Source organism: Pongo pygmaeus, chromosome 6 (assembly GCF_028885625.2).
Source record: "Pongo pygmaeus isolate AG05252 chromosome 6, NHGRI_mPonPyg2-v2.0_pri, whole genome shotgun sequence".
Taxonomy (NCBI): Eukaryota; Metazoa; Chordata; class Mammalia; order Primates; family Hominidae; genus Pongo; species Pongo pygmaeus.
Window position 1 is genome coordinate 86,933,178 of NC_072379.2, and position 24,197 is coordinate 86,957,374.

General features: G+C 37.3%; 1 protein-coding gene across 7 annotated transcripts in view; it reads right to left on the reverse strand.

Moving 5' to 3' along the window:
• The window catches only part of CDK14 (cyclin dependent kinase 14), a 592,881-nt gene that overhangs the window by 198,232 nt on the left and 370,452 nt on the right, over window positions 1-24,197 (reverse strand). For all 7 annotated transcript variants that reach the window (XM_054495986.2, XM_063667603.1, XM_054495990.2 and 4 more), the window contains one exon: window positions 21,532-21,625. In XM_054495986.2, coding sequence (XP_054351961.1) covers window positions 21,532-21,625 — 94 coding nt within the window. The remainder of the gene's footprint in view (window positions 1-21,531; window positions 21,626-24,197) is intronic.

Below are 24,197 nucleotides of genomic sequence, written 5' to 3' on the forward strand. Positions count from 1 at the left end.
CCAAGTGTAGAAAACTCAGTTTAAATTGCTTATGTTCCAGGGTGCCCTGACCACAAGTCAACTGAATTGGAATTCAGCTGTCATCTTGCTTGGACTAGGAGCTGTAACCTTTGACCCACAAAGTGTAAGATTGATTTACTTCTCCTTTGGTTAATAATAAAATGATATGTATTCATGTGTGATTTAAAAAAATAAAGCCTTTGAAATTTTTAATTAGTGCTCAGGGTAGACCTTAAGTTTCTGCTTACGTGTAATGTTGTTCCACTTCAAGGGTATCTTCCATTGCCTCCTTGTGATACTGGAATATTTCTCCCCTGCCAGCTGACAAGATGCTAAGTTTTGTCAGTAGATGGTGCTGGAGGGACCCTGAATGAGGAAGGATCTTGATCCAGTGGCTTGTGTTCCCAGCAGTGCACCCACCACGAAGTGGTGTTCACCTTCCAGCTTTCCAGCCCTTGTCAGCAGTTCCCTGCTGGCTCACCAGCCTCAGCCTGCTAGAACCCAGGAGGGGATTTCCTGCTCACAATGCCCTGCCCACCAACCTGGGCCCACTGGCACCCCAGAGGGAAGCCACCAGCGAGCTAATGCTGACCTGGAATCTCATGCCACCAGCCTCTGTCCTGCTGCTGTGGGCCAGATCTGGCCCAAGGTAACACAATGAACCTCTCCACCACCCAGTGGGCCACACCACTCCTTCTCCAATGAGATCTGCACCTGAACTTGGTGAGGGAGAGCCTTTCCACGTTGGTTTCTTTCTTGGATTCTCTCCCTCAGCCTCAGGGTATTCTTCAGATTTCTCTTTTATATCCTCTTAGTAGCAAATCCCTTGTAAATAGTTCACAAGTATATTAGGCCATCCTTGTTCAAATTATAGTGTGGTTTTGACCAGGCTGAACCCTGATTAGTACAGGAACCTTCTATGATAACCATCCATTGGTGAATGCAACAACTTTAAACCTCAAATTGGGCCTCAGTGCTGTTCATTAATTTCAATATTAATTTCCCACGGTCAGATCTGCACACTACTCACCAGTTCACTTCAAAACTTCCCCTGTGTCCTTTAGGTTCCAAGTCATCCAACTTACCAACAACTTACTACCAGAAGATGACATCAATTGATATTCTTTAAGGAAATAGGAGTCTTCTTCAAAATCCAAAATTTTAATACTGGCTTTGTCCCTCTATTGACCTTGCTCACATTCCTTTAAGCTTAAAATAGTTGGAAATGCCCCTCACCAATACCACTCCCCAGTAGATTGGTTACTTGTATCTCCTCAAATAAGCTTTAATAGGTTTGTATATTTCAAGGAACTTGTCCATTTCATTTACGTTATCAACTTTATTAGCATATATTTATTCACAATGTTCCTTTATTAGCCTTTTAATGTCTTCAGAACGGAAAGTGATATCTCTTCTTTCTTTTCTTAGTAAGTCAGGCTAGATGTTTATCACACTTACTAATCATTTCAAAAAACCAGATATTGATTTCATGGCAGTTTTCTACTGGTTTTATGTTTTCAATTTCATATATCTCTTCTTTCATATTTATCATTTTGTTCTTTCTGCTTGCTTTCAATTTAATTTGCTTCTATACTTCTACTTTGTAGTATGAATGCATAGATCATTCATTTTAAATCTTTCTTGTTTTCCATAAGATTTTAATGCTATACATTTCCCTCTAAGCACTGCTTTAGCTCTATTCCACATATTTTGATATGGTGTGTTTAGGGGAATCTGACTTTTTAGTCAAGGTATACTGCAAGTTATCAAAGGGTGATAGACAGGGACCAGCATAATCTGACATTTTAAAATAACCATCCTGGGCAATGGAGTTTACTTACTGCCTGCCCCCATAACCATTTTCTATTTTCTCCAATAAACAATCAATTTTCTTGGATTTTATATGAACACCCAGTGACCCAGATAGAGGTTACATTTCCCAATCTCCTTATTATCTTGTTCTGGCCATGTAACAGGGTTCTGGACAAAATTATATGGGTGGAAGCGTGCAACTTCTAGGTCACACCTTTAGGAAGAAGCTCCTGGATTTCTGGAATTTGATGCTGTGGTAGTTACCCAGCTTCCACTATGTAGATGATGGCAATACCCAAGGAGAGAGAGGGACCCCAGCTAAAAGAAACCTAGGAACCTGAAGGACCTCATGCAGCACAGCCCATCCATCCACCAGCTTGCATTACACATGAGAAAGGAACAAACGATTTATTTTTTTCTAAGGCATGTCATTTTTGCCTCTTTTTCAGTAGGCAAACCAATATGCTAGCTAACACACCATGGCTGCCATTTAAGATGACAGGAGTGTTGTCAAGGGGTGGGGGCCAAATGGAGGTGATATGGAGACTGCAACAGTGACCAGGTGAGACATAATGATGACTAGGACTACTATGGTGGAAAACTGTGGATCAATATCTATTTTACAACTAGAATTAATAGAACTAGCTGATACATCTGATGCATAGGATGAGGACAGGATAAGAATTAAGAGTGACTCTTAAATTGTGGGCTTGAGCCACTGGGTGAAGGCTACCGCCATTTACTGAAATAGGAAAACTTGGAGAGGAACAAATTTGAATGATTTTGTTTGATATATTAAGAGCTATGACTTAGATAGATTGCATCTGGTTTTTTTTTTTTTTGAGACGGAGTCTTGCACTGTCACCCAGGCTGGAGTGCAGTGGCGCGATCTTGGCTCACTGCAAGCTCCGCCTCCCGGGTTCATGCCATTCTCCTGCCTCAGCCTCCCAAACAACTGGGACTACAGGCACCCGCCACCATGCCTGGCTAATTTTTTGTATTTTTAGTAGAGATGGGGTTTCACCGTGTTAGCCAGGATGGTCTCGATCTCCTGATCTGGTGATCCACCCATCTCAGCCTCCCAAAGTGCTGGGATTACAGGCGTGAGCCACCGGGCCCGGCCACATCTGATATTCTTATTAGACATCCAAGAAGATAAATTAATCACGAGGCTAGATTCAAGAGGCTGGGGCTCAGCACTTAACACACGGTGTCATGACTATCTGCCTGCTATCTTTCTCCTTGGCCAGACTGTGAGATCCTTGAAAGTGAAGACAATGTCTTGTTTGCTTTTACATCCTAGGTTCTAACACAGTAACTGACATAAAGTAGATATTCAATACATATTGGTTGAGTTGGTTTATGAATACTTAGTTTAATACTTAGTTTTAGTAAAAGGCAGTTCATACTAGGAGTTATGGAAAAAACTTCTGTGGGATCAAAATACTTACACTACACAAGTGATCAAAATAATTAAATGGCTAAGAAAAATCAGAAGACAAATATTTTAATGAAGGTAATACATTCAGAACATAAAGGCATAAAGAAATATTTATGACATTAATTTTTAAATATATAAGAGATATTATAACATAAAGCAAATATAACTACTGTGGAGAAAACGAAACAATTTTGGAGATACTGTAAACATCATTTGGTCTAGTGCTTCTCATAGTATGTTCCTTGGAGTCCTATACTTTCTTGGAGACACTCTAAGGAGGTTGGGGGGATACTACACAGGGGACATTTGGCATTATTGGTGAAATTTCATTTCAACGAACAATTACACTAATATGTTTTTTATTTGCAGACTATGAATTCTTTAACCTCATTCTATAGGTAAATAAATCGAACCCTCCTTAAACAAGCCCAGTTACAAATAGACAGGACTACAGGTTGGGTCTTCCAACAACCAGTCCAGAGGTAATCTTTCATTCCAGAATTTACCTTAAAGAAACTTGACATACTTCCATATTTACTATCACCTCGCTGAGTCATAAATTCCATTAGTTCATTACAAATGGTTAAGTTGTATCACTTATACTGGGCTTAAACATAGTGTAATGCAAAGACAAAGAGCTTTAAAGACAACAACTGGGTTTAAGCTCTGACAGCTCTGGTTACATGAAAGGTTTATGTGTTGGTTATTTTAATGGAGGTAGCACAGGGTGCTCGGCTCAACCAACTTTGTTCCTGGGACATTGCTAGGAGATACATACACAAATTACTGCAACATATCCTAATTTTCCCTCTTGGGTTTGAGTGGGATTAATGAAATACTAAATAGAAGTAAAGGAGAGAGTAAGAGGATAAAAAGAAAGTTTCTTTATATTCATATTTGAAAAAAGTATTGTCTTTCCCATGAAAGAAAAAATAAAAAACAGAGCCACTATTGAAGGAAGCTTCATATTGTATTTCCATTATCACTATATTATTTATCCAGCAGGTTAAGCCGCAACACACCGTGGATAAAATCTCTTCATTTGCTTTTTTCTTTCTCTTCTGAGTGATTTTTTTATCTTACCATCTGAAGCGACAGGCTGCTATTATCAAAGCTATGTATTCCGAGAGTCAGTAGCAGGACTAAATTTCCTTTTTTCATTATTTTTGGTAGAACACACAGACCTTAGGGGTAAGCTATCAGCACCAATATGTCTTCAAATTCTTACTAGTCTCCCGTAAGGGAAAAAGAAGGGAATTAATCTGTCATCCTAGACAGTATACTGTTTCTCCCCAATATTTAAAAGCCTATTTCATTGGGATAACATTTTTTCATAAACAGATGAACTAGAACAAAAGAAAAGAAAGCATCTCTAACCAAAAGCTGCTTCAGAGCATAAAGGTAAAGATTAATTTTAAGAGTTTTCAGAGTTTAAGACAAAAAAACCAGTAACAATAACAAAAAACTAATATTTTTGCCTGCTGATCTGTAGTTGCTATTTCTGAATTTAGTTATGTATTTCCAAAAACTAATCTGACATGAATAGCTTGCTCCCATAAATTTTATTCCAGCGAAGACCATACAAATATGAATAAAGGCATTTAGAAATGCACTGAGTTTTAAATGTGTAATCCTCTTAGTTACTATGTTGACCCCCTGAATTTCCCAAAGCATAAACATTCTAGATGATTTGCTTCACAAACTGCTGTTTTGAGAATGTCATTAAATGTGAAGACCTCACTTAGATAATCTCCTTTCTTAAGACTTTGGGAAAGAGCCTCTTAAAACAAATTCTCATCTTTGTCTTTCTTTTTCTGTTTTCTAAAACTTGTCCTACATATTGTCACAGGTAGCCCTGAAGCAAGAAAAGTTCTCAAAGAGCAGCCTGGGTTATGTGGAGGGAATAAAGAGTACTATCTGTCATTGTAGCAACACCTTAATAAACTACTTATACTAACACGAATCTCGGTATCTTGTGATGTACCTGGCTATATCCTTCTATCACTTTCTTGAATCCTATCCCAATGTTATGAACATATGGTGTGGCTTGTCAGGCCTGGCTATCGGTGGAAACAATCTGGAATAAGTGTGTACATCAGCAAAAAGTAAGCCACAGCTGTTTTTTGGCAAAAAGTAAGCCACAGCCACAGGATCACACAAAAAGAGATGGCAAAATATTGAGCAGTGAATTGGAAGTAGCCTACAGAAGACTGGTTTGTAGTTCTTTTTACTTAAGTATAGGGTTTTGAACACTAAACACAAATTATAGGCTAGATTCCTGGCATTTGTCAAACTCCATTCCCGGGCTGCAGGCCTACAGGGGATGGTAAGTCAAAAAGCAAGAGGAAGTGAGCATTCTACTGTGTATTTTTCAGCTCACTAACTTTCTAAGCAAAGAAATACCAAGCAGTTGGCTTACTGAAACAATAAAAAAAATTCAGCTTGCTTATTGTGGTATTTTCATAAATAAAATCATCACTTTAGAAACTAGAAGTCAAATAATTGTATACATCTCTAGAGAAGATGAAACTATTTCATCATATGGCTCAGTCATTACTTTTTTCAAATTGGTATTAAGGAAATGCTAAAGTGGTGGCTGAGACAGAACAGTTATACTACTAAGTAATAATAATTTTTTGTAAACCACAAAATATCTATGTTTGAACAAATAGGCCACTCTTAAAACTCAAGAGTAGAAGGTTAATTATTTTCTATTAAAAGTTGCTGAGTTTTGTGTGAATGATAATACGGTATCGTATTTCTTACCTTTTTTGAAGTAATGTTGACACAGCTCTGCTCAAATAAGTGAATGCTGCCATTTTAACCAATGCATACCAACTTAAATACACAGGAAGGAGAAGATCAGCAGCAATGTCCCTCAACAGTTTTTCCTACCCCAGAGTACTGATGACAGGTTTTTGTTTTGTGACAGAGTCTCGCTCTGTCACCCAGGCTGGAGTGCAGTGGCATGATCTCGGCTCACTGCAACCTCCGCCTCCCAGGTTCAAGTGATTCTCCTGCTTCAGCCTCCCGAGTAGCTGGGACTACAGGCACACGCCACCATGCCTGGCTAATTTTTGTATTTTTTTTTTTTTTTTTTTTTTTAGTAGAGGCGGGGTTTCACCATGTTGGCCAGGCTGGTCTCAAACTCCTGACCTCGTGATCTGCCCACCTCGACCTCCTAAAGTGCTGGGATTACAGGCGTGAGCCACCCTGCCCGGCCCTGGTGACAGGTTTTTAATGCTTCACCTTGATCCCCTATTATACTGTTAATTCCTCTGCTTCATAGCCTGGCATTTTCTTATTTTGGCACCACCTCCTGCTACAGTTTTAATGTGTTCCCCCAAACTTCGAGTTTTGGAAACCTAATCCACAAATTCACGTGTTGATGACATTTGGAGATGGGGCCTTTGGGAGGTAATTAGAACTAGATAAACTCAGCAGGGTAGGCCCCCCATGATGGAACTGGTGGCTTCATAAGAAGAGAAAAAGAGAACCGGAGCTGACATGCTCTTGCCCTCAAGCCATCTGATACTCTCCATGACGTTACGACATAAGAAGGCCCTCACCAGAAGCAACCCCTCAGCCTTGCACTTCCCAGCCTCCAGAACTCTAAGAAGTAAATTTATGTATTTATGTATTTATTTATTTATTTATTTAATTTTTTTTTTTATTTTTGAGATGGAGTCTCACTCTGTCGCCCAGGCTGGAGTGCAGTGGCGCGATCTCTGCTCACTGCAAGCTCCGCCTCCCGGGTTCAGGCCATTCTCCTGCCTCAGCCTCCCGAGTAGCTGGGACTACAGGCGCCTGACCACGCCCAGCTAATTTTTTGTATTCCTAATAGAGACGGGGTTTCACTGTGTTAGCCAGGACGATCTTGATCTCCTGACCTCGTGATCTGCCCACCTGGGCCTCCCAAAGTGCTGGGATTACAGGTGTGAGCCACCACGCCCGGCGTATTTTGTTTTTAAGTTACCCAGTCTGTGGTATTCTATTACAGCAACAGAAAATGGACTAAGATACCTCTCTACCCCACCTACCACAGTTTCCATAATACTGTCCGGGAATAAATATTTTTATTGCCCAAGTGTCTATTCTCTTCTGCACTGTGTCTCACTGACAGAAGATGAAATTCCTGAAAGGACAATCTTACTATTAACTCAAAAGAAAAGAATGGATTTTGTGGACAGTATTCTGCTTTTATTCATCCACAACATCCTTTTTTTTAATCATATATTTTATTTTTTAAAGTAGTTTTAGGTTGACAACAAAATTAAGTGGAAGGTACTGAGACTTCTCATATAATAGCATATTTTATTGCTTGTAAAAATTAGCTTAACATTTGGAAAGATAAACAAAAAACACATTATATTCATCTAAAATATTTTTTGCTAGAAAGGCAGTTAAAATGTCATTCAAGTTAATCCTTTTCCATTTCACATCTAATTTGACATCATGGTATATTAGGAAGATCAAAATAATGAGATGAGCCACTCTATGCACTATCTGATTATTTATGCCTAAAAAAGATTTTTCGTATAAGGTAGAAAAGTAATAAGGAATTGAAAATCAATTTTAGTTCCTTTATTATTTTACCTTCATAATATCCTCAGAGTGGCATTCCCAGTACTAAGCAGTAGAAAGAACATTCAATAAAAATTTTGTCAAACTTCTTCAAAATAGAAGTTCATTGAAGCCCATTGCCAGGCTTATCAAAGACACTCGCAACTGCTGAATGACTTGAATCACATCCCAAGAGTCAATAATCAAATTAAATGTGCATATGTCACTATTCTATATGAGAGATAAGCAATATTTCATTTTATTATGAATAATATGAGAGCCAAGAAAAGAACCTAATATTATTCTCCCAAAAAGGTTTTATTAACACCTCTCAGCTGTTTACTTTCTACTTGGCAAACATGAAACATTTTTAATACCAAATTTTACTTAGAGCAAATTGATAGTAACTTGTTCTCTTGAGCTTCAAGAAAAAAGAACTCTGCATCTGAATGTTAAATGTTATCTGCCATTAGTGATTTAGGTATTATTAGAACAAAGAACTGCAAGAAGAGAAACTAACAAAAAGCATGAATTTGCATCTATTTTTAAATGAACAAATGAAAGAAGGAAAACCAACTTTAATTTTTAAACTTTGGTTCTAACTTCATTCCCACAGAATTCTCCAAAAGATGTATTTAAAAAGGAACACAGAGAAGTTCAAGAAATATCCTTGGCCTCTGCAATAATTCTGTCATCACAAGTCAATATCTAAACCGCGTCAGGGCACATACTATTTGCTCCACACAAAGTAGTCCTTATCTTCTTACCTCTACTCTCAAATCCTAAACTCTATTAGGAGAATAAGAGCAAAACAGCTGCAGTGCAAGGCAGACACTGAAGAGAGACACCAGAAAGTTTGGGCAAAGAGACCAAGAGGTCCAGGAGGAGGAAAGAAAATTTCCAATTGAAAAATCAGAGAAAAATTCACTGGTGAGGGGGAATATTTCATATATTTTGAATGATGGGTTATATTTAGACATTGGAGATAGAGGAAGAGGAAAAACTGGCAGATACTTAGGCACAGAAGTTTAACAGCACCATATGTGTCTCTAAACCAATTCTTGCGTCTTTACCAGGGATTGACCAACATGAAAGGTAAAATATGACAATACTGACATTTGCTTTTGTCCTGGAGAATATATTCTCACACAGAGACTCAGATTCACTGACAGTTTTCATGTCTAGAGTTATTCAAAATTAATAGAAGCCTGAATTTATATTAGGTATTATATTAAGAAAAATTTAATTGAATGGTACATCTAAAATATAGTTTTCAACACTTCCAGTACAACTAAACCCACAAAGAGATTTTAGTAAGAATATGAAAGCCATAGCCTCCATACATACACATTACCTGGAAATGTATGACTGTCATTGTCAAAAGAGACAAACGAGATAGAGGACAAATTCAGCTCCAAGGTCAGATAATCTGTTAACTTGACTTAGAATAAAACTGTTCTCTAAGGGAAATGCTTCAATGACTTGGGTAGATTATTTTATGATAAATTTTAATCGAACAGCCATAGCTTTTTATCAAGTTATGTAATAGTGAGACATAAGAAATCAATTTAGGATAGAATATTTCGAGGAGGCTTTTTTCTTGCAGGGGGTTGGGCAGGAGATGATACAAGGTCAGGTTTTAAATGAACTCATGCCTCACTAAAAGATTAACATCCCAGACAGATTTATCCTTGAGGGTAAAGATTTCTGAAGCATAAGAAAAGGTAAGTTGCAAAATGAGAGTGGAAAACAGAATGTCAATCAAGTGGCCAGCCAAGATAAGAAGTCACAGTGCTGGGACATGATGATTACAAATCTTCATTTGCTTGTGTATGCAATTCTAATAATAGTCACCTGATACTAGTAGCACAAAGCCATGAATATACTCATTATAAGGGAGGGTCCCTTGAGGTCCTATCAAAAGTATCTCTGTGAGAAACAAAGGACTCAGTCTAACCGAAGAATGATTTCCACATTCCAGATAGAATGTCCACACTATCTAGGTTTTAAGGCTGTCACATAAGGCCAGGAAATTTAAAACGTGCTTAACATTTCAAAGAATTCCATGTATCTTTTAGAGTAGAGTTCTTAAGAGAACTCATCAACCAGGGACTGCTTATCTGTTTGACTACAGAGGGATGTCCCATCCCCTGAGACTCTGATTCAGAAGGTCCTGAGTGGGGTCTAAGAATGTGCATTCAACAAATAACTCTAAGTCTTCTAAGACATACTCCTGATTAAGAATCAGAGCAAAAACAACCCAACAGAAAGACAAAACAGAGTATTCTGATGAAAGAGTAAGCAGATTTGGCATTTAGTCTCAGTTCTGGCACACACTAAACATGTCTTCTTAGGGAAGTTCATATGATCTCCAAAGATAATTTTCTCTGCTATAAAATAAGAGTAATAATAGTATCTACTCTTTCTTGGTCATGGGATATATTAGTTATCTATTAGTATATCTCTATAAAAGAGTTATATTAGGTAATTATTGGTGTGGAACAAGTTACCACAAAACCCAGTGGGTTTAAGTAACAAACACTTATTATCTTATAGTTTTCTTTGGTCAGGAATTCCAACGAATCTTGGCTAGGTGCCTTTGGCTCAGTCTTTCACAAGGAGGCAATTAAGATGTTAACCACGGCTGTGGTCTCCTCTGGGGAGGCATCCACTTCTAAGCTCACTCACAAGGCTTAGGTCAAGCCTCAGGTTTACACCGGCTGTTGGCTGGAAACATCAGTTCCTTGATATGAGGGCCCCTCCTCAGAGCAACCGGTAACATAGCAGCTGGCTTCCCTCAGAGTGAGCCGGTAAGAGAGGAAGAGAAAGTGAGCAAAAAGTAACAATCATTTTGTCACCTAGTCTCAGAAGTGATATCCTATCACTTTTGCCACATTCTATCCATTAGAAGCAAGTGACGAGGTCCAGCCCACACTCAAGGGGACAGCATTACACAAGGGCATAAACGCCAGGCGGTGGGCACACTAGGAGCCATCTTAGATGCTGCTCACCTCAAGAGATAACATATGTAATGTTCTGAGAAATAAGATTTACGTGGGGAAGTATTCTGCAGATGAAAGTTTTACTCAAAGGCAGAATGTGAATTATGAAAACACGCTTTATGGATAACATTCAGGGAATCTGCTAAGAAGTGTCACCACCTCCTCACTTGCCTCAGATGTGTCACACTATGGCAGTATTTCACCATCTTTTTCAGTCTGACACATCTGTGAACTTGATAGTCAAAAAGGGAAGAAAAAAGGGTGAGCAAATGAGGGACCTCATGACCCACCAAGTAACACTCTTGACAACTGACGCTTTATATTTAGCATGGGAAGCAGTAATATAATAGCTATAAGGAGTATGGGAAAAAGAAAAAATTCAGGAACTTGATGAAATTGTTTCCTGGAGCTTTTTCCCTACAAAGCTGTTTATCAGCTCGACTTGGTGATATGCTCTAATGAAAATTTACATGGTCAGTGTGGCAGCTTGAAAACACAGCCCCAACACTCTGGACATTCTTATGTACAAATGGGATCTATGTCCCCTTCCCTTGACTTTAGGTGAGGGTTTGTGACTGCTCTGACCAGGAGAGAGTTACTGCGTGACTTCCGAAGCTAAATTAAGAGAAACCACACAGTTTCCATCTGGTCCTCTTGGGCCACCCACTCTTGGAACCCAACCACCATGACATAAGGAAGTCCAAACCAGCCCACATGGCAAAAACCCTTGGAGAGCCCTAAGACTCTGAAGAAAGAAACAGGAATGTTTGGCTAGTCCCAACTGCTCCCACCCTGATTAGTCGAGCTCCAGCTACCATGTGTCTGCAACCCAAGTCCAGAACTGCCCAAGCTCTTACTGAATTCCTGACCCTGAAACCATAAAAGAAAATTAAAAAATGATTATTGTTTATTTAAACTAGGGGATTTTGAGGTGGTTACATAAGAAAACATACCCAGAACAACCAGGAAGTAGTCATATATGTTAAAAATAAAGTCATGTATATTAAAAAGACAGTAATATTAAACAGCAATACATTAGGTTAAATTTTTTTCAAAACATTTAAGACAGATCACAGAGGTAAACCATAGCCTCCAGAAAAGTCTTTGGTAAAATTTACTACAACTGGGAAATATTTACAGGTGGTAGAAATATATAAAAGCATTCTTATGTTAATAGGAAAGTAAATAAACCATCACAAATCAGAAATTGGGAAGACAACATTTCTATTTCCATAACAATGTCTCAGATAAAAAATAGATTAAAAATCTAGTCAGCAACTATTTCCTCCTATCATCAGTTGCAAATCATTTATTATTTCACCAGCATTATGAATATTATCCATTCCCTCAACATCTGCCCTCCATATGCACATCACTGTGCCAGCCATACCCCACTCCCTTTCACGTAGGAATCATGCAGATCATAAAATCTTCAAATTTCTTCTTTCTCCTCCAAAACATTTATTGAAATCTCCCTCTCCTTCCTTCCCCTTCTTCTTTCCTTTCTTTCGGAAAAATTTTTCATCCACATTTCAAGGCACTATCTCCTCCACCCGTCCTCTCTTGCCTGCTCCAATACCTCGATCCATCCAGTATGCCTTCTTGGATCTTTGGTGTCCTTTACCTTACAAATATACTGGTTTTCATTATTTTAAAAATAACTTAGATTATAAAATATATGAATATTGATTGAAAAATATCCTCAAGGTGACATCAATTCTCTTCATTGACCCAATTCTCAAAGTTGTCTACAGGCTCAGTGTTTCCCAATTCTTCACTACCCCTTCACCCTTTAAATCCATTGTAACCTGGCTTCACATATTCAGCACTCAAAAGTTACCAACCAGCGGCCTGACTCAGCTTTCTGAGTATTTGATGCAGCTGATACATAGTTCCTTCTTGAAATTCTTCTACTTTTGACTTTCAAAAAAAGCACTCTCTGGGTCTCTTCATCCTCTGGACATTCTTCCTCCCTTCTGAACTATCATCTACTCTCCAAAACAGAAACATTTCCATTTTCTTCTATCTATACTAACTCTCATGGTGAACTGACTCAGAAAGCCCAAATCCCTAGCCCCAGCATAATTCCTACTTGGAATACATATTCAGTTGTACTTCAAACTCTGTGGATTCACTCAATCTAATGCCTGAATTGTAACATATACAGAAACTTAATGTTCCACACAAAGCAAGCATTTCCCAAGTAAGAAAATGCTTCATATAAAGGATGACTTCAATACATGGGAGAATGATCCTTAATTTAACATATGCCGGCATGAGAATTCTCATTTAATACTATTATCATTAAACCCACCCAAGTTGCTACTCCCTCTGCCTCAAATGCTCTGATCCCTGTTATTCGTGAGTTTGGTGCCCTTACAAACTTCAGTGAACAAGTATCACCTCTGAGAGAAAACTCCCCAGAACATGGTATGTAAAATGGCATCTCTCAGAATAGCACTTAAGAAACACATTATATATTTATTTTCTCACTATCTTTCCTTACAGGAATATCAGTTCTATGAGAGCAGGAATGTTATTTTGTGTACTGCGGTCTCCTCAAACCATGAAAAGATTAGTTAGCCCAGAGTAAGCACATAATAAATATCTGTTGAATAAATGAATAACTTAGAAAATGAATGATTTAATTAAAGTGTTCTCGTTTTCCATTTTATAGAAAGTCTGTGGTACTCCAATGCAAAAACACTGAAGTAAAAAAAGTTTTTTCACTATGTGAGTTAATTCAAATCTCTGGGTCACAAACAGGTTGTCTTTTAATAGAAGTTTCTTTTTAAGCAGTAATGTGATTAGCTATTCTACAGATGGATATCCCACTGTCTTAGCTTTCACGTAAGACAAATGACCTTACTGGAGTTTGCTACCAACATTTCTATTCGCTTAGAAGCATGGAACTTTCTTTATTAGAACATCCATCTAATGTCTCCATACATGAACCACTCAATGTTTATTTTTCCAACATCTTCATTTTCACTGGATCTCTTCTGAACACTTTTCTTCCACATAGACTTTTTTTTTTTTTTTTTCATAGAACTATTGACCAGGGAGGAACTTAAGATCTTATTAGTCCAGGGTTTTTCAACCTTTCTTTCAGCAGTGGGATCTGTTTCACATGCAAAATCTTAATAGAAGCAGAGCCAAGAGTGGACAACCTAGTGCATCCCTCTGAGGCTACACCCACCTTCACTCCAGCATCACTGAAATATCAAGGAGAATCACAGGTCTCCTTTGAAAAACCATGGAAAGTCTAACCTTTCTTAATAAACCCACATGTGTTTTCTGTATTGACTCTTACACTTTTGGGGCAGGAAATCTTTCTTTTCCTCTGGGCTAAAAGCATTTACTGGGCACATACAATGTGCCACAAACTACATGAGCAGTGTGCAGAACATGCTGGGAACAAGCAAGGAAGGGAATCTGGCTTCATAACCCACCACCCCTACCCGCTGAACAGACCTGAGCTGAAGGATTATCTTGCTCCAGGGAGTGATTTTCTTTTTCTGTTCTTACCCTTCATTTCTCTTCTGGTCACCCTTCCCTTGATTTGTGTCACTGTACTGATTTCTCCCCTGGTCTAACCCTCCAATCCTGCAAAACATGAACATCCCCTACAGGGTAGGCAGTGGTCCACTGCATTTCCCTCTACCTTCTCATGATTCAAGAACTAATATGATGTGGGAGCCAAGATCGTCTCTTTTGGGTGAATGGCTCCTTGATTCCCATGCATCTCCCTGATTTTGTTGTGTATGAGTTATACACTGGACATGTCCATCTGAGGTCACCCACTATCACATAAAGTCCAATACCTTGAGCTCTCTTCTTCCTCTCCCTCCAGTGGTACTCCTTTTCAATGTTCCCATTATTTTCAATGACATTGCTGATCACTTAGTTCCCCAAATTTGAAACTTTTAAGTTATCTTTGACTCTTTTCCTCATCACTTATATCCAAGATGTGTAACAATAGTTTTGCAACATCTTTCTGACCTGGTTTCCTGGAAGCTATTCAAATGTAGCTCAGCTGACCATATTTTTGAAGCAAGTAGGGGCTATGTTTCTTGGTTTACCACCATAGTCACAGTGACTGTCACATAGAGTGCCTAATAATCTTGCTGAATGAATGAATAATTAAATGTGGTAAAAATATGCAATGCTTACCGTAGCATAAAAACTGTAAGCAAATTATCTAGTAATAGAGAAATGTTTGAGTTTCTCTATTTGGGCACATTTGTAAGATATTATAGTATAATTAAAATAACATTTTCAATTATATATTAATGGCTTGGAAATGGCTATTTCCTGTTAAAGAGAAGCTAAACATAAAACCATAAATTTATTATGAACTCAATTGTGAAAATCTAGAAAAGGGAATACAAAACTGTTTAATGTTGGTTATATCTCGGTGGTGATTTTTTTCTCATACTTTTCTTTTACTTATATACAGTTGATTCTCTGAAAAAGATTATGACTATGCCTATAGATGAAGCGTGAAGGAAACAAGTACAAATTAAGAGGTACTCGTTCCAGGGTGGGGGGTAGAGTATTATAATCTATTGTCCCTATTTGTTTTTCTAAAACTGATTTAAAAATTGTAGCTTAATATTTTCAACATTCTTCACCCCAACAGGGGTTGTTTAATTCTCTAATTCTGCCAGTCTTTATACAGTTGAACTTATCATTTTATCCACATTGTATTTTTCTTTTCTAGAAATGGGGTCTCATTCTGTCACGCAGGCTGGAGTGCAGTGGCACAATCATAGCTCACTGCAGCCTTGAACTCCTGGGCTAAGTGATCTTCCCACCTCAACTTTCCAAGTAGCTGGGACCACAGGCACATACTGCCACACTGTACTGTATTACTTTTGTTAAAATGCTCTTAACATTACCCTCCTGTTATACTGTTTTATTACATTATGGATAAAATGAGTTTTAAAAATACTAAACTATCAAAGTGCAGTCTTGAACATTCAACCTCACCCTCCACCCACTCCTATACCACTGCCTGATGTCTCCTTTTCCCTCTTATTTTCACTTCAAATCTTATACTTTCTTTAGTGCTTAATAAAAATTTTCTTAGCAATTTTTCTTTAAACACTCATAACTTATACATAATACAGTAACATCAAGCATTTAAAAACAATAAAAAATGGTTAGAGCTACAAGACAATATTGAAATCACTTAGTTTAACTTCCTCCTTTACAGATGCAGAAACTACTGTCCAACTTGAAAAGGTGGCTTGCTGGGGGTAGTGGGTGAGGGTGGGTAGAAAACAAAAACCTTGGATTAAAGCACAACATTTAACTCTTACAGTTCAGTATTTTAACTAATATAGAATCCACTGTTATTGCTGGGTCTCACATTTGCTGATCAATTGCTCAGCAATTATTCATGATTCCATTCCTAAAGTATGCCTTGCCCACCTGCCTTGATTTTCATGGTCATTACTACAGGCTGACAACATGACACATAATTCTTTTATGTCTTCATTGTATCTACTGCTACAGAGTAACTGCTGAAGTAGTATGGCAGAAATGACCTAAAGCAAATCCAGTAATGGTAATGATGATACAAATCTGTGGTAGCAATATTCCATCCTAACCATGTGGCTGTTATAATACATCCACTTGAATGGTAATAACCATCAAGGAGGTGATATCAGCTTTCCCTTACATTCTACAAGGCTTCCCTAACCAATCATGAAGCTGCAGGATTACGGTTCCAGTTCTAAAGACCCTGGAATCAGAGACACGTGGAGGAAACAAGGACAGGAACTGAATCTGCAAACTACATCTCCACAGTCAGTTTAATGCAAAGCACAGCAGCTTAAGGAATAATCCAACTCAAAAGCCAGACTGAGTACTATAGCAGCTTTCAAAGTTGCATGTGGCTTATTACACACACACACACACACACACTCACACAGACACTCACACACAAACACACACACTCAAATTCTGAATGGCATATATTCATGAAGAGGACTATTTTAACAATTGTACCAGTCAAATAATGTACAATAGTTTAACAACCAGTGGATGAAATTTCATTGTAAGCCAGGAGACCCAGGAGACAAGGAAAGGTGTGATTTGTCAGGGTTATCAACATTCAAAGACAGAGAGAAAAAGAACAGATCTGAAAAACAGAATCATGCCAGCTCCTTTGTCATGACTGTTACACAATGGGCCATGAGCCACAGAGACCCAGAAGCATCTGCCAAAGGTTTCAGACAGCTGTGCAAGCATTCCCTGCCATTTGTTCAGCTGTTTTGAAGTGAGAGAGACACATATTCCCAGGGTTGTACAAGTACCCTTCTTTTTCTATTCAGAATAATATGTTTAGAATACAAATTTTTTATTACTTGTGATTTTGTCACTCTGAATATATATTCACCTGAATGAATGCATTTGCTGCTTATTTTACAACTAATGGAGGTGAATAGAATACACCATGCCACATTAAAAACTGGGTAATGCTAAAGAAGTGAAAATAAATACTCTTTCCACCTAACAGGAGAGTTACTGCTTGGAGAATTAGGTGCCTATTTACCTGCCAATTCAAAATGTCTTGAATATAATTCATGAAAATTCCATCATCTTCCTTCCTTTCTTGCATGTAAGTATCACAATGTCAAGGAAAATGATTTAACAGTGAAATTTCAGATTGGAGCATATCCCAGCTCACCTTATATATATGAACACGGTTATTATGTTCCAGAAATGAATTCACTGAACTTGTTAAAATGGTGAACTGCTCCCTTCAACCAAAGGAAGTAAAAAAGAGAATAGGGAAAAAAGAACCTTAGAAAGAAAAACATAAAAGACTTTTACTAACCGATCTTTATCTCCTTTCACATATTTTATAAAGACTCAGTGTGTGGGAGCTAATTATATTAGCTGTCTTGGGTAACAAGCTATTAATTTTGTGCTTCAAAGTTATTAACCACCTTTCTATGTACAGTTCACAGGCAAATGAATGAACTTAATCCTTGTATTAAAACACAAAACAAACCAAATAATCCCATGTTTCACGACTTTTCAAAGTTGATTATCTCCTTGGCAATGCTGTACCAGAGGCCAGATATACAATTGCCACTTTAGAAAAGAGTCTCTGGCAGTTTATACTATAGGCCTGTTAAAGTGGATCTAATCACTATTTAATAGTCATTCCTCCCAAGATTAGACATAAAAGGTCACAGAGGAAAAGCATTTTTTTTTTCTCAGTGATTTAACCATACTGGGTTTATAAAATTTCCTCCTCCAAGGATCACACCAGTCTTGAGAGAGTCTACTTGTATGACAATATAGCTAATATTTGCAAATTTAAACAATTCAGTGGAGAAAATAAAATATTTAAGATGATAACATTTAATGTCAAAAGAATTCTTTAGATTTTATCTGGCTTTGTCTAATTCTTCAGGGCAAAACATAACATCATTTAATTCTACAGCAGTAATTTTATATAGATGATGATCTTCATTTCCTAATTATCAAAGGACATTTTATTGTAAGAGGCATTAGACATGTAAAATAACTACAGTAAATGAAAGAATTATTGCCATAAATCATGATGCTTATCTGCATTTGAGGGTCTCTGTGCTCTAACAAGAGCAATGGTAGTTTAGTGTATCAATAATCCCATGGGAAATTTAAAATGATTTATTTATCTGACTTATTAAAAGCCTAGTCATAGCTCAAAGGTCTCTGAATACCCATAAAATTGGGAAACTAATGCCATAAAATTAAAAAATAATAGCAAAAATTTCATACAAGAAGTAATCCAACAAGATATTACCCAATGGAAATTACTTCTGTTAAACAAAGATTTCAAATGAAAGCTTTGACTAAGCTATGTCAATAAATTACGCTTTTATGAAACTCACCTTTTTGTTCTGTTGCTGTATAATATATCTCAATTATATAACAATTTCTTTTCCTTTATAATTCAACCTAAAGTAATATATAAGTTGAGCTATTTCTTTTCAGTACAATTCCCTTTTTAAAGTTTTCTGCTTTCAAATACAGTACAGTAATAATTCTACCATAAATCAGTAATTTGACAAGTTACATAATTATTGTTCAACAGCTATCAGAGACTGAAAAGCGGAGTCTAAAGTTTAGAAAATTATTATCAGAATATAATTTAGTGATACTATTATTATCATTATACATGAGCTTTATGTAAATAAAAATGCTAAATATTTGGAGATATGTCTTTGCATAAAAATTTATATAAACTACAGCCCATTAAAGTTCCCTCTAGGCCATTTTTGTCAATACAAAATATATGGAACAGTTTATATTTTTAAGAAAGTTATTGTGAAAAAGTTATTTAAAATAAATGAATAAAAGTAAAGTCTTGAGTAGAACAAGAAACCAAACATGTTTATAAAAACTGTACATTTATGCTAACAGCCATAAAATTAAATAATTTAATCTTGGATAGGAAAGTACAATTTTGTATTATTTCTATAGACTCAGTACAATTTCAATAAAGTGAATAAGAGATTTTCTTGGGAGTAGATTTCATGAGTTTAAATGAAGGGATGGATATGAACAAATAGTCTACGTCTATAAAAATTAAATTTTATTGAAATAAGGACTTCTTATTCTAATAATTATTCTTAACTAACAGGATGATTGTGCAATGAATGTTTCTGACAGCATTTTATTATAGTGAAAAACTGAAAACAAGCTATCTATATGGGGCTGGTTAAGTAAATAATGTCTCATCCATACAACGAAACACTCCCCAGTCATTAAGAATGATGATAGGTTTCTGAATTTATTTTTCATTGAAAGGTGTTAATTACAAATTGTTTAGTGGAAATAGCTGGTTCCAAAAGAATATACAAGATATGATTCAATCTTTTCAAATACATATAGAAAAACTCTATAGAAGATATATGTCCAAATACTAGATGTGGTTTTCTCTGGGTAGTAGGACAAAGGGTGATTTTTCAGCTTTTTTTCCATTTTGACACTGTAGGAATTTTCCATTATAAAGATACACTATTTTTATAATCATGTTAACATTTGTGTGTGAGAATTTATAGATGTTGAATAAAATAAAATTGAAAGGAAGTGGATACAGATGGTTTCTGAAAGAACAAAACCAACAGGACAATACTTTGAGGATGGTTGCTATGTTAGGGACTTCGCAGACTGTCCATTTGTTGTTAGCTCACAGCAACTCACAGGGATATAGGCTACTGCATAGAGGAATCACATGTGCTTTAATTTCCTAGTTTCCAGTCTTCTTTTCTTACCATTTTATTGCTGACATTAAGGGAATATAATAGTGATGGAGCCTCAGTTTGTGTCACTACGTTCTACTGCAGATTGTATTCTTAATATGATAGCTATATTTAAATGTTGCACTTACTTAATTTGTCTAACTCTGATTTCATGTTTTAAATTATAGGTTTATATGAATATTAGCTCTACTGGAAGCTCTACTGAATATCTGGCATAAAATGATGTAATTAAAATAACAACGATTTATATATATGTAAAGTATTTACTATATGCCAAGCAGAGTCCTAAAAGAACTTTATATATTAGTCAATTATTCTTCAAAGCCACCTATGAAGAAGGTGCTATTATTATCCCTCATTTCACCCATGAGAAAACTAAAGCTCAGAGAACTAATAAACCCCTTGCTTAAAGTCCCATGGCTAAAACGTGACAGAGAAGGGTGATAAGCCCAGATAGTCTGGCTCCAGAACACTTACATTTTACACATTTTCAAAAGTTTAAATAAGCTTTTAATTTTAGAATAGTTTAAGATTTACAGAAAAGTTACAAAACATAATACAGAGAGCTCATGTATACCCCTCGCCCAGTTTCTCCCTCTAATTAAAATCTTACATAATATGGTACAACTGTCACAGCTAAGAAATTCACATTGGTACATTGACATTAACAACATACTTAATAATGTTTTTCCTTTCTAGTATTTCATCCAGGAGACCACATTACATTGACTTGTTATGTCTCCCCAGTCTCCTGTGATTTATGACAGTTTCTCAAACTTTCCTTGTTTTTGATGACCTTGACAGTTTTGAAGACTACCAGTCATGTATTTTGTAGAATGTCCATCAGTTTTGGCTTGTGTGATGTATTTTTTATGATTTAACTGGGGCTATGGTTTGGGGAGGAAGACCACAGAGGTGAGGTGCCATTATCAACACATCATATCAAGGGTACAGTCCACTAACATGACTTATCTTTGATGATGATAGCCTTGAAAACCTGACGGAAGTACTGTTTAACTGGTGTCTCTGTTGTAAAGTCATCATCTTCCCACTCTCCATGCTCTGCTTTATGGAAGAAAGTTATCAAAGCTCACAGTCAAGGGGGACAGGAGAGTTAAGTTCCACCTACATGATGGGGAGGGAGTATCTACATTAATTATTTGGAATTATTCTGTCAGAACCTTCATTTTTGACCCATTACTTTCTCTATATTGCCTCTCCTGCCCCGTTCCTTCTTACCACTTTGACATGTTATTCACATACAGTAGTATAAAAACATAATTCTTAACTGTTTTCCTGCTTTTTCAAAGGTCCAAAATATGTTAGAACCAAATGTGACAACAAATTTTGTTTTAAATTATTTTTCCACAGACTGCTATAGAATTTGTCACTAAGTGACTAATTAGAAACCAATTTTTTTAGAAATACTCTGTAAAGGACTTACCAGAAATATTCGTTCAAGTTGATCCTGAATGTCTTTCATTCCTGGAAAAGCAGCAACTCCTTGGATCATTTCAACAAAGATGCAACCTACTCCCCTAGAGAGAGAAGAAAGAATCATTACAAAACTTCAACATATTCTACTTAGGAAAACTAAATCTGGAATTAGAATATCCACTCCTACAGAAGAGAAGCGGTGGGTAAACTGTTTTCTTTTTCCCCTCTTTTATTTTAGATTCAGGGGTACACATGCAGGTTTGTTACATGAGTATATTGTGTGATTCTGAGGTCTGAGGTATGACTGATCCCATCACCCAGGTACTGAGCATATACCCAATAGTTTGTTAACCCTTGCCTCCCTTCCTTCCTCCTTCTTCTAGTAGTCTCTAGTGTCAATCGTTGCCATTTTTGTGTTATGAGTACCTGATGTTTAGCTCCCACTTATGAATGACAACATGCAGTATTTGGTCTCCTGTTCCTGTGTTAATTTACTTAGCATAATGGCCTCCAGCTGCATCCATATTGTTGCAAACAATGCTATTTCATGCTTTTTTTTTTTTTTTTTGAGACGGAGTCTTGCTCTGTCCCCGAGGCTGGAGTGCAGTGGTGCGATCTCTGCTCACTGCAAGCTCCGCCTCCTGGGTTCATGCCATTCTCCTGTTTCAGCCTCCTGAGTAGCTGGGACTACAGGCGCCCACCACCACACCTGGCTAATTTTTTTGTACTTTTAGTAGAGACGGGGTTTCACTGTGTTAGCCAGGATGGTCGTGATCTCCTGACCTTGTGATCCACTCGTCTCGGCCTCCCAAAGTGCTGGGACTACAGGCATGAGCCACTGCACATGGCCAATACTATTTCATTCTTTTTTATGGCTGCATAGTATTCCATGGTATGTACGTACCACATTTTCTTTCTCTAGTCCATTGTTGATGGGCACCTAGGTTGAGTCCATGTCATTGTTATTGTGAATAGTGCTGTGGTGAATACGTGAGTATATGTATCTTTTTTTTAGAATGATTTGTTTTCTTTCAGATATATACCCATTTATGAGATTGTTGGGTTGTATGATAGTTCTGTTTTAAGTTCTTTGAGAAATCTCCAAACTGCTTTCCATGGTGGCTGAACTAATTTATTATACATTCTCACCAACAGTGCATGAGCATTCCCTTTTCTCTGTAGCCTTGCCAGCATCTGTTGTATTTTGACTTTTTAATAATAACCATTCTGACTGGTGTGAGATAGTATCTCATTGTGGTTTTGATTTGCATTTCTCTGATGATTAGTGATGTGGAGCATTTTTTAGTATGTTTGTTGGCTGCTTGTATGTCTTCTTTTGAGAAATGCCTGTTCATGTCTTTTGCCCATTTTTAATGGAGTTACTTGATAAGCAGTACTTTTAATGTGCACCATGAGCTATCTAGGTGATGTACACCTAGATCCCATAACCTACCCACTCCCCCTGCCCCCATCTACTGCCCTGAAAGAACTCTAAATAGATGCAACTATACTAGGCTCAGAAAGGAGTGGAAACCAATAAAATAGCACATTCTAGTGCTATTACTTATAGAATACAGTTAAGTCCTTAGCCTGATATATAAGAGTCCTCAAGTCATGTTCAAGTATCCTTTTCCAACTATATTTCACAAACTTGTAAAGTATTGTAGTCTCTAGACATTCAGCGGTTCTCAATCTTCTTTGCATCAGAATGATCTGGAGAAGGTTAGGAAACTGCATATCTCTGACCACAAACCCCAGAAATCCTGTTTCAATTTATCTAGGTTGGAGCCCAGGCATCCACATGGGCTGCTCAGATGATTCAGGGCAGCTACAGTGAGAATTGCTGAGCCAGACTGATCTACCTGAGTGCCAGGCATAAACCTGTACCATTTGGCTCAAATTGCTTCACTATCTAGAGTACCCTCCTTCTTCATCTATTTGCTCTTGATAGCAAATTCCAACTCAACCACTATAATCCTGTTTAAATGCATCTCCTCTGTGATGCCTTTCATGGATCTTTCAGCAGACAGAATTGCTCCCCTTATGAGCTTATGGATTACTCTATCAGCCATCTACTATGCTCGACATTCTTTTGCAGCTTGACCTGCCATGTTCACAGTTTCCACCTAGCAAGTTAGTCCAGTAAATCAAAAGACCTTGCCTCCCAGACCACTGCAGCTTGCACCTAGCCCAACAGGAATAACCAATCCATAGTATGGACAGACAGCCAATTAGATACTTCTGCCCGGACTCTGGAGAATGGGGCAGTATGGTAAGAAACTAGCATATGTAGATGGCTAAGTCACATTAGTCTCAGGGAAGTAGCATGAATGGCTACACATTCCTGCAGATGAAGTCCCCTGAAATGACTTGGTTCTTGACTTCTGGAGGCTTAGATGTTCAGATGATCCAGTGTTTTTTTGTTTTGTTTTGTTTTTGTTTTTTTTCTAGAACTCTACCTCCTGGAAATTCTCCAGATCTTTTACATTAACTCTATTTGAATGGGTTGATGTTTCTTGCAAGTATTCTAATAAAACCACGAACATATTGGGACACTTCTTCCACTGCCACACCCCCATACTCAATTTAGGGCAAGCAAACACTTGTGTCTTTAATTTATTTCATAAACCTAGCGGTTAAGACCAAGTGACCTACTTCTCTAAAGCTACTCCA